At 48.0% G+C, this 12,076-nt stretch overlaps 1 protein-coding gene across 1 annotated transcript in view; it reads right to left on the bottom strand.

Annotated features, from left to right (window-relative positions):
* The window catches only part of LOC308360474 (fibulin-2-like), a gene marked incomplete at both ends in the record, with an annotated part of 45,252 nt that extends 33,964 nt beyond the window's left edge, over positions 1 to 11,288 (bottom strand). The window contains one exon of the mRNA XM_080832405.1: positions 9,998 to 11,288. Coding sequence (XP_080688531.1) covers positions 9,998 to 11,288 — 1,291 coding nt within the window. The remainder of the gene's footprint in view (positions 1 to 9,997) is intronic.
* Positions 11,289 to 12,076: the final 788 nt, after the last annotated feature.

Genomic DNA, 12,076 nt, shown 5'->3' with positions numbered 1-12,076 from the left:
CAAGCGTTGGGTAAATAAACCAACAGAGATGGAGAAATATACCTTTGAACATTTCCCCCCCTTTGTGAAGTGGCACTTCTAATTATTTCTTCTTTGGAAAATACCTAATTTAGGCCCTGTGATGAGGCCGGTTTAGCTGAGGAAACCCAAAAGTTCTCAAAACTATTTTTGATGTATTTCCCCCGATAAAACAATGAGAACATTTGTCCCAAAGCCTTGACTCACACACACACACACACACACACACACACACACATACACACACACACACACACAAAGCCCTGGCTCTGAAACAAGATCGTGAAAAAACACACACAGAACTTACAGCAACATTCTCTAATCAAACTAAATACATTTCCAACAAGAACAACAGCACACGAATAGACAGAGGACCGACCTCAGAGGAACATTCATATTTGAAACATTCTGTGAGTAGCTATGGCATTCTTCGTAGGCTAGCCCCTGTAGCTCTTTATGCTGTTGGGGATTTTTAAAAGCCCTAGTTGCCCCCGAAAACAAACCCAATCCTCTCCCCGGCTCTGGTGAACTTCAGACGAGAACACTCAGCTGTGTTAAAATATAATTCCTGGCTTTGAGGAATGAGAGGCCTTTCAACCAACCGTAACTACAAATCAGAAGCATCTGAAGCATGAGCACATCACTAGGCAAGTGTCTCCTTTGCGGCTTTTGAACTTCTTTAAGCCCTTCTCTGAATTTCATCTCATTAAGACATCAACCATCTTCATCCATTCAATTACAAACAAAAAAAAATGTGTGCAACCTCAAACTAGACCTTTGGCTATGCTTTGTGCTTACAGAGATGATACGCTACGCTAACACGTATATCACGAAGCTGGTTCAAAGCAGTTCACTGAAAGGGACGGCAACCCCCTCTGTCCAAAACAACATCAAACACAGAGACATCTGTAATTGAGGTTAGCTATGTGCGCTAGTGTAGGCAATTGTATGAATTGGAAGGCTGAATCGCATCTTTTCAAGAGTTTTTCTTCCATCTTTTCCAAGTGTCTAGCAGACAGAACAAGTCTCAAGTTGTTGTCGGTAATAACCCTGGATGACCTGTGAGGTACTGAAGTGACACTACTGTACTGATTAGTAGGGATAGGCGCGCTCTACTTCAAAAAAATATAAATGCGTTTTCGGGTGCGAGTAAAAGAATGTTAACTATGAGTACAATAAAAACCGCACTCTCAAGCTTTTCTCATTAATATTAAGACCAGTTTATTTTGCAAAATAAACTGGTCTTAATATAAATGAGAAAAGTTTGAGACTACTGTACTGATGACACTGAAAACACAGGGAGATACTAGCAGTAATCCATAACACAGGCCAAAACAAGGGTCTAATAAAGGCAGTGCACTGCGGATGCTACACACTTTCACATCTGTTTGTCACAGTGATTAATTCGGAGATGATAAGCTAGGTTTGGAGCCGTAATGTGCATCACAGTTGATTTATTATCTCTCTGGCTTCTACGTATAATTAGGGCTCATATTTCTTCTCGGGGCTTGTCATTATGTCTTCTTGCCACACCAACGCTTGCATAATGAGCGGAAGATATAGTACCTACCCAAAAGACGACAATACGAACAAAACAAGAACTATCCTTGTGCTTGGAAACAACTGTAGGGTGGCAGTCAAATAACAGCTCTAAATGTACAAAGGTGAGCTGAAATAAAATAAAAAATGTGCAATTTGAAAATAAACAAAAGGTATGTTGTTAGCCTATACGTATCTCATCTTAGCACCGACTCCAGCCTTTAGACTATGTAGACCTGTGACTGTGTACTGCAAAAAGCAAGGCTTTGGAAAATTACATCCTGTGGTTCACTACTTGGATGTTTGCCAATGAAAGCAATATTTCAATCATTCACGAATATCATTTATCAGTTGATTTTAATGGCTTTGCCGTAAGGAGATACCACTATCTTAAACGTAATTTTACCTCCCGTATACGCCTTAAGGCAGTGGTTGACATCATTTCACGATCGTCGGTAATCACTTGAACTCAGCATTATGGGGCAATTTTGCACTTCCTCTACAGGGCCTGGGGAGAGATCTTAATGGCGATATCCTGTTGATTAAGGAATGCTTCTCTACAGCAACCTACATGTTAATTACCTGAATACCGCACTTGTATGTTTCCCATAATCATAGTTACAATAAAAGATAACAAACCCCAGGCTGTAAGTGCAGAAAAATGGTCAATTGTGAGGAACGATATCTGATACAACCAAATTGGGCAAGAGTGCCCCCAAAATCTGGAAAATGTAACAGTACAATTTCCCCACTGGTGTTATTTACCAGCTGTAACCACAGGACCTTGCTGCCAAGCTGAGCATACTGGGATATGAAGTCTTCTCCTGATACTCCTGCTCCACACTGATGCAGCTGAGGAACTGATCCTGGACATGAGGTACCACAGCTCAACTTTGTTAACCACAATGTACGGTTAGGGTTAGGGTTAGGGGTTGGGTTTGGTTACTTTGATATTTCAACAAACCCTCTGTCAAGTCTCTGTAGGCGGACTATCCAAGTGCAGTGTTTAAAAGGTCTGTTCTGTTCTAGTGCCCCCCCCCCACACACACACAGTGCCCCCCACCCCACAACGCCCCACCCCAGGATACATGCAGTGAAAGTGCTGTTGCCCCCCTTCTTCCTTAACTGCCCCCTGCAAACAGGCCGTCATGAAAGTGCCCTCCCTTCCCTTAACTGCCCCCAGCATACAGACAGCTGTGTAAGTGGCACTTATTCATACCCCCTCAACAGATCCCCCTGGCTCAATGCCTCAACCAGCACGGGCAGACAAACAACAACAACAACAACAACATAAACAACAACATAAACAACATAAACAACAACATAAACAACAGGCTCAACCAGCGCAGCGGATATGTGACTGATGGTCTTTTCCCAGGAGTAAAGCAGAGATTCCTTCCTGTAAGGGAACCCACCCACACCCACACCCAAACACACAAACACACAAATCTGGTGGCTGGGGTTGGGTTGTTTGAGAAGGGGTGTGTTTGTGTGTGTGTGTGTGTGTGTGTGTGTGTGTGTGTGGGGGGGGGTTGTTTGAGAAGGGGTGTGTTTGTGTGTGTGTGTGTGTGTGTGTGTGGGGGTTGTTTGAGAAGGAGTGTGTTTGTGTGTGTTTGTGTGTGTGTGTGTTTGTGTGTGTGTGTGTGTGTGTGTGTGTGTGTGTGTGTGTGTGTGTGTGTGTGTGTGTGTGTGTGTGTGTGTGTGTGTGTGGGTTGTTTGAGAAGGGGTGTGTTTATGAGTGCTGTCGGTCTGTGCTTGCCCATGATCACAGCTGCAAGTGCAGCATGCACCATCCACATTTACCTCTGTGTATGACTGCTTATGGATGTGTGTGTGTGTGTGTGTGTGTGTGTGTGTGTGTGTGTGGAATTCCGAGGTTGTTTATGTGTATGTGTGTGTTTGTAGATGACAGGGTGTGTGTGTGTAGATTTGAGGTTGTTTATGGGCATGTGAGTGTGTGCATGACAGGGTGTTTGAGTGTGTGCGTGTGTGTGTGTGTGTGTGTGTGTGTGTGTGTGTGTGTGTGTGTGTGTGTGTGTGTGTGTGTGTGTGTGTGTATGTGTGTGTGCGTGTGTGTGTGTGTGTGTGTGTGTGTGTGTGTGTGTGTGTGTGTGTGTGTGTGTGTGTGTGTGTGTGTGTGTGAGTGTGTGTGGGTGGATACACGTGGGGAAAACACATCAGTGCAGAAACGAACGCCAGGGAGGGCAGGGTGTATCACAACGCACTCCAGCTGTGACAGCACAAAGGAAGGAAGGGGAGTGTGCTTCTATTGACTCCACTGCACTCCCTGATAAGACTTCAACATCTCCATACGCTCTGAGTGGGGAGCTGTCAGTTTGTACACACACACGCACACACCCACCCACCCACCCACACACACACACACACACACACACACACACACACACACACACACACACACACACACACACACACACACACACACACTCACACAAATTCCCCAGGGCTCTATTTATGTTGCTGTTGCTGCTGCTGCTGATAGTGTGAGGGTGTGTGTGTGTGTGTGCGTTTGCATATTTCTGCTCTTGCTAAATCATGTCAACTGGTCAATGAATCTGCAGGTATGGCACTAAAACTCACATTTCAGGCTTAGTTAGCAAGCACAACATCCCATCCACTAAAGGAGTTAGCAAGCACAACATCCCATCAACCAAATAAGTTAGCAAGCACAACATCCCATCCACCAAATGAGTTAGCAAGCACAACATCCCATCCACCAAATGAGTTAGCAAGCACAACATCCCATCCACATAATGAGTTAGCAAGCACAACATCCCATCCACCAAATGAGTTAGCAAGCACAACATCCCATCCACTAAAGGAGTTAGCAAGCACAACATCCCATCCACATAATGAGTTAGCAAGCACAACATCCCATCCACCAAATGAGTTAGCAAGCACAACATCCCATCACAATAATGAGTTAGCAAGCACAACATCCCATCCACATAATGAGTTAGCAAGCACAACATCCCCTCCACCAAATGAGTTAGCAAGCACAACATCCCATCCACATAATGAGTTAGCAAGCACAACATCCCATCCACTAAAGGAGTTAGCAAGCACAACATCCCATCCACATAATGAGTTAGCAAGCACAACATCACATCCACCAAATGAGTTAGCAAGCACAACATCCCATCAACCAAGTGAGTTAGCAAGCACAACATCCCCTCCACCAAATGAGTTAGCAAGCACAACATCCCATCCAACAAATGCAAGTCACATTTATGACCTGTTGAAACACCATCCCAGCAGAATGACATCCATTTCTCAGGCAGGGAGTGTGACACAGTGAGAAGTCCCCATTTTACGTGGCTGTTTGCTGCTGGATTTCAGGCCAACATCATCAAGGTCGTTAGCCTAGGAAAAGTTAATCGTTCTCAGTGCCAGCTCTGTAATAACGAGACATGCCACGACTCGGGGGAAAATTATGTGGTGCTGGAGCGTCTTCGTTGACGGGAACAAGACCCAGCCTAACACCCCCCTCACACACAGACACACACACAGACACACACACACACACACACACACACACACACACACACACACACACACACACACACACACACACACACACACACACACACACACACACCCCTCACACACACACACACACACACACACACAAATATACACACACACACACACACACACACACACACACAATCACACACAATCACACACTCACACACTAACACCTATCCTCCACATCCGCACCATTTCGGCTATGGCAAAGGGATTTTTTCCGAAACGCCTCCTTATTCTAAATTATAGATCAAGGTTGCTTCATGCACACTACTAATAATAAAAAACACTCTTGAAGGAAAGAACACTTAGATGTGGAGAGACAGATGGGAGGAGAGAAAGGGACAGAAAGAGACGGAAAGAGAGGGAAAGAGACGGAAAGAGAGGGAAAGAGACAGAAAGAGATAGAAAGAGAAGGAAAGAGACGGAAAGAGACGGAAAGAGAGGGAAAGAGACGGAAAGAGAGGGAAAGAGAGGGAAAGAGACGGAAAGAGAGACAGAAAGAGACAGAAAGAGATAGAAAGAGAAGGAAAGAGACGGAAAGAGACGGAAAGAGAGACAGAAAGAGACAGAAAGAGAAGGAAAGAGACAGAAAGAGAAGGAAGTTTTGCATACGTCTCGTCTCTCTTGATGCTATGCTCCAAAATGGCAGAGAACACTGACGTGCCACATAGTGCATTAGTCTTCATTCTTCACTGCAAAATGGCCTCCGTCTCCAGCATGCAGGGGGCGATGGGAGTGATCGAGCTCTTATGGAGTGGAGAGAGGACCCTGTAGCCCCCTGTGGGGGGGAGAGGGGAGAGGGGAGGGGGTAGGAAATGGGCTGGGGCATAAAGGGGATCCCAGCGCCATGCCTGACAATCTTGGACACAACAGCAAGCCCATCCATCACATGCTGAGCGGGTCACTAAGGGGCAGTCTGCAATGGCGACGCGGAGGGACAAGTGACATTTCCCCCACTGTGTTTGTCATGACTGAAGTGTGTGTTTGTGTGTGTTTGTGTGTGTATGCCTGTGTGTCTTTATCTGTGTTTGTGTGTGTCTATATGTGTGTATGCCTGTGTGTCTTTATCTGTGTTTGTGTGTGTCTATATGTGTGTATGCCTGTGTGTCTTTATGTGTGTTTGTGTGTGTATGCCTGTGTGTTTGTGTGTGTTGGAACTTGGGAGAAACTGGGTTTTTGAACGCATAGCCTGTAGGGGATCTTGCCGTGTTTAGACTGTTCCAAGGAAGAGACACTAGCTTGGGGAGAGGGCATTTACATCAGAGCTGGGTCTCAAGGGGAAACAGGTCTCTGAATCACAGACAGCAAAGTATCTTGCTGCGTTACATGATTATAATATAGTGACTGAATATGGATCAGGTGGATCAAGGCTATATGAAGGCCAGGGGCCTGTTCCTCAAAAGCGTCGTAGAACAAACACCATGGTTAAATGATAGAGAGACTATGATTATGAACACACTCTCTCTCTCTTAGTTAGCACAGTGGTTGCTAAACAACACTTTGGGGAAACCCAAGCCAGATCTGTGCAAGAGACCGCTGCTGTCCGGGTTCTTTGCAGGCTGGCTTTTTTTCAACCCTATACAGCTAACAGCTAATACAGTACACAGTCTGACTGCCTCGTCAACTCCAGTTAACACTCACTTGACTTGTAGCAGCATCTTAAGAAAGGAATGTGTCAAAATGAGGGGGGGTTGGGGGGATGGGGGGGTCGGTCAGTCCAGTCTCTGGGTATTGAGGGGTCTGGAGGAGTCTGGTTTGAGGGGAAAATAGTTACAGCAGCACTGCTCTAGAATTTTGGGTTCTCTGTATTCATCGTCTTACTCTTGCCTGTCGTGTTCCCGTTCCAGAACTTGGCCTGTTTCCAATGGCAACTAGATAGAACACTAAGGCGATCATTCCAGAACTTTTTATCACCTATTGCTCTTCCTGTCATCCCCCCTCCAGCTCGTCCCCCTGTCTCCCTGACATCCATGAGAGCTGGTGCCAGTCTGACCCACAAGGGCCCTGAACTTCCGGCCATCGCGGCCCCAGCTCTCCCCCAGGAGGCCTGTAGTATCTCCATAGATAACAGACCCTCATCACCTTCCTGTTGGTGGGGGGGGGGTGTGCAGAAATACTTAAGCCAGACTGTATGGGACCTATCATCTCCACTGTGTGACATGCCACGCTTTGGAACACGTCCAAGACTACCTCAACCCCCTGTGAGCCTGTACAATATCATTTGTGTTAAACGCTAACAGCAAATTCACTCATGTCATGTTCGCGAAGAAGTCCTTGGCCACTGTCGGCACATTGTGCTGTATGCAAACTGTAAAACAAGCTTTTGCCATTGACCCACCCCAAGCACTCAGATTTGATCACTTTTGACTCACGAGCGTAAAGCCAATAAGGACCTGGAGGCCCTCCAAGTTAGTTACACTTATGGAATGTGGATGACAGGTATTCCAGGTCTATCAACACCCTGCGTCGAGAGTTTAACCTAAAGCAGAAACGGCACACAAAAAAAAAACCCTCCATACATTCCTATGGAAACCAGGTGCTGAAACGAAGGGGGGGGGGAAAAACAGGTCTCAACAGTGAGAGAGGAGAGAACGTCCACACATAGAGGTTACAAGGGCTGGGACGACTGTTTACTAATCCCACAGAACACACTCGTGCGCTTGACACGAGGGGCTGAGATGCCAGATGTGTGTGTGTGTGTGTGTGTGTGTGTGTGTGTGTGTGTGTGTGTGTGTGTGTGTGTGTGTGTGTCGCACAGTGCTTAACTGTTTTCCTTTCGGATTCCACTGTGAAAGAAAGTCATTTGTCACTGAGTCTACGTAGCTCTGCTTGACTGCTGCGCGTATAGACTTCCCCCTGTAAAACAGCACGTGAACTTTGACCTTCAAACATGTAGGTCACATTTCTTGCACAGAGGGGTTTCCAGATGACTGTAAAACGGTGGCTATATTTCATCGGTGGATTGAAAGACAGTTAAGCTTTCTCTGTCTTGTAAAAGAAAACTAGGAAATAAATCGTTCAACCTTGTTCAAGCACAGCAAAAGAATAGAAAAAAGGGAAACTTTGTGTTTTGATAACCAGTTACATTTACAGTAAAACCGTAAATACAAATAGCAACTGGTTGAGGGTGGTCAGTTTCCCCTTCCTCTGTCCTTCTTTCAGTGTGTGAGCGATTGTTCACACAGATCTCGTTTCTCTACTGCACCTGTTGAAGAACTGAGAACAACTGTCTCTTTAAAAGCCAACCCTGAAAGCTAAAACAGAAGCGATCTCTCCAGTACTGTCTAGTGATCCATCCTCCAGACCTTTAAACTGTTCATCATATGCTATCGTGTTCCAGGTGGTGTACAGGAAGCCCCTGGTGGGTGTTTGTCTCTCAGGGTTGACAACAACGATGATGATGATGATCACACAACGGGGGCCAATGGCACCAACCTCTGGAATCTCATCCGGATTGGACTGTAACACGCCTTGGAGTTCCTCATTGGTGTAATGTGGAAAGCGAATGTCAAATCTCACGGTAAATGTAACGTGTAAAAGTCGCAAAGTGGACATCGCTGAGGGCAAATCAGTTCTGTGATGGAGCTGTGATTATTTTTTATGAAGAAGCATGTGTAGGATAAAAAAACATTGTTAGGCTGTAAAAAAATAACTGTCAAATAAAATGTGGAATGTTCATACAAATGTAAAATCTCTGGAGAGGTTCTGAGGGAAAGAGTGGGCGTTTTTGTCATATAAATATTCTTTTTCACTCTGTGTGGTAAAATTTGGAATATTCATAAAAAATTTAAATCTCTGGAGAGGTTGTGAGGGAAAGAGTGGGCGTTTTTGTCATATAAATATTCTTTTTTAACTCTGTGCTGTACCAGTCCCAGCGAACATTAAAAAGCACCCTTATATTAAAACACCGGATGCGACAAATAGTGACATTCATAAATCATTCAGCACATTTAACAGCCACATTATGCTTGAACAATAGCGAACAATTAAAAAAACTAAACAAATTAATATCAATATCGCTCTACAAAGGCAGTAATGCCCCACACACCAGCACATAAATTATTTCAATACGGTCTTCAAAAGACGAGACATGAATTGCAACATTTTCAGGAAAGCTACTGGTTGTTCCACGTGAGATCGACATGACTTTTACATGACTCAAACATTACCCCCACCCCCACCCCCCCCACCCCCCTGGGCTGTGCGAACAGGAAGAGAGGAGTAGAGAGGAGAGGGAGTGGAGATGTGAGAGAGAGGAGTAATGAGGAGAAGGAGAGGAGAGGAGTAGAGAAGAGAGGGAGAGGAGAGGAGTAGAGTTGAGAGGTGTGAGAGAGAGGAGAGGGAGAGGAGAGGAGTAGAGAGGAGAGGGAGAGGAGAGGAGTAGAGAGGAGAGGGGAGGAGATGTGGGAGAGAGGAGAGGAAGAGGGGGAGTAGAGTGGAGAGGTGTGAGAGAGAGGAGAGGGAGAGGAGAGGGAGAGGGGGAGTAGAGTGAAGAGGTGTGAGAGGGAGGAGAGGGAGAGGAGAGATGTGCGAGGGAGCAGCTGGGAGGAGAGGGAGTGGACAGGGAGAGGAGTAGAGAGGAGAGGTGTGAGAGAGAGGAGCAGAGAGGAGAGGGAGAGGAGAAGGAGAGGAGAGGTGTGAGAGAGAGGAGTAGAGAGGAGAGGGAGAGGAGTAGAGAGGAGAGGTGTGAGAGAGAGGAGTAGAGAGGAGAGGGAGAGGAGTAGAGAGGAGAGGTGTGAGAGAGAGGAGTAGAGTGGACAGGGAGAGGAGTAGAGTGGAGAGGTGTGAGAGAGAGGAGTAGAGAGGAGAGGAGTGAGAGAGAGGAGTAGAGAGGAGAGGGAGAGGAGAAGGAGTGGAGAGATGTGAGAGAGAGGACGTGTTCACTCACGCTGGTGGGAATAAGGGCTGCCACGCTTCTCCTCCTGGTGGTAGTTGAGCAGCGTCTGGGACTGTCTCCTCGGGGGATCCCCGTGGTCCTCTCTCATGTTCACAGGTGGGGGCTTGGAGGGGCTGAATTTCAATGAGGGTAAGGCATTTTGTTCGTCCCTGTGCTGGGAGTTTGGGAGGAGCTTTTCTTCCTGACCGGCGTGGCCGTCCCTGTGCTCACGCTGAGCCCTGTGTGTGGCGTCCCTCTCGCTGTGTGCGCTGCGTGGGAGGTCCCTTTGGGGGGTCCCTCTCTGCGTCTCGGCATGTCGTCGGCTCTGGCCCTCAGAAGCCTCCCGCGGAGGCCCTTGGTTCCTTGGGGCCTGCGCTCTACTGGCTGCCGTTGTTGTCGTCCTCTCCTGGGGTCTCGGGGTAGTCTGATCCGCAGCAGAGGGAGACGTTGTCCTCCGTTCCACCGGGTTTCTGGTTTCGTAAGACCCCAGTGCCTCTCTCAGCTCTTGCCTGCCGCTGTCTCCGGGGGAGTCGTGGGAGGACAGAGTGTCCGAGAAGGAGGGAGGCGAAGGGGTCGCCTCTGCAGGGTCGGCCACGTCTTGGGTGTCCGCCGTGGTGAAGTCGGGTGGGTAGTAGTAGTCGTCGTCCTCCTCCGCGGGGGGGTCTGTGGGGTCCTCTTTGTAGAGCGGGAGGAAGTTACTGAAGGTTCCCGGGTGGGCCTCGCTGTCCCGGTCCTCCGTGGTGGAGGCCAGCATGGGTTTCTTGACCTCCGCGGAGGGGTCACAGCCCGGCACCGGGGAGCACATCAGCCTGCCGCCGTCGTTGGGGCAGTGGCACACCTCGCAGGCGCTCATCTGGAAGGTGTGGCCCGCCTCGTACTTCTGGCTCTGGTGGGCGCAGCCGACGCGCTCGCACTGCGCGCAGCCGTCCGCCGGCGTGGACACCTGGATGCAGTTCTGCGGGATGTCCGGGCAGGGGATGAAGTGGCAGCCGATGCGCCCGCCGCCCTGCGGGCAAGAGCACTCCGTGCTGCCGAAGTCCACGAAGTAGGACTCCCCCTCGGGGACCTTCCCGTTCTGGAAGCCCGCGTTCAGGCAGTCGTAGTACTGGTAGCCCTCGCAGGCGCACCCGCGCTTCAGGCACGTGGCGCAGCAGGCCCCCTTCTCCCGGACCTCCTGGATGCAGTTCCCCACCGCCGGGCAGTCCGCCCCGGTACAGTCCCGCCGCTGGGCCAGACCCACGCCCAGGCAGAGTCCCATGACATACCCCAGGAGGAGAGCTCTTGTCAGACCTGAACTGTCCATTTTTTTCTATTCGTTTATTTTCCTTTATTTTTTTTCTTCTTCTTTTCTTTGCAGAGGCCTCAGGGGATTCCAGGGGGGGAAATGAATAAAATGCTCTATATAAAATCCTCTGCAGTCCGGGCAGGAATTTGAACAGGGCTTGCTCTGTTGTCCGGGTCCCCTTTGATCAGTGGCCTTTGTTAACCTGCAGCAGAGAACGAGGGAGAGGTATGTTAGCTACCGCACACGTATATGCCCTGCCATAGCTCTTTCATCCATCTGCGTAGCTCAGTCATCTAGGAGCATAATAGCAGCCATACTGATCTACCCCAGGCTCATGGTGGTCTGAAGAACTCGTAGAAAAACACATCAGTTTATCAGTGCTATATACGGCCCCTGCATACCACTGTAGATTTCATGCTACATCACCAGATGCTTTTGTTTAAAATCCATGGGTTCAGTTTTGTTGATGTGTATATTGATGAAGACTGTGCTCCCACACTAGACAAACAGAACACATACACACACACACACACACACACACGCACGCACACACACACACACACACACACACACACACACACACACTCACACACACACACAGACACACACACACACACATACACACACGCTCACACACACACACACACACACACACACACACACACACACACACACACATACACACACGCTCACACACTAGACAAACAGAACACATAAGATCCCTAGGCCTGCATGGATTTTTTGGTAATATCTGCCCATATATCACACCCAGATTTACGCTGTGAGCATGAATTCAACAGTAAAGA

Source organism: Sprattus sprattus (assembly GCF_963457725.1).
Source record: "Sprattus sprattus genome assembly, chromosome: 2".
Lineage (NCBI taxonomy): Eukaryota > Metazoa > Chordata > Actinopteri > Clupeiformes > Clupeidae > Sprattus > Sprattus sprattus.
Note: the sequence above shows the minus strand (reverse complement) of the source record. Positions and strands in the feature narration are given on the sequence as shown.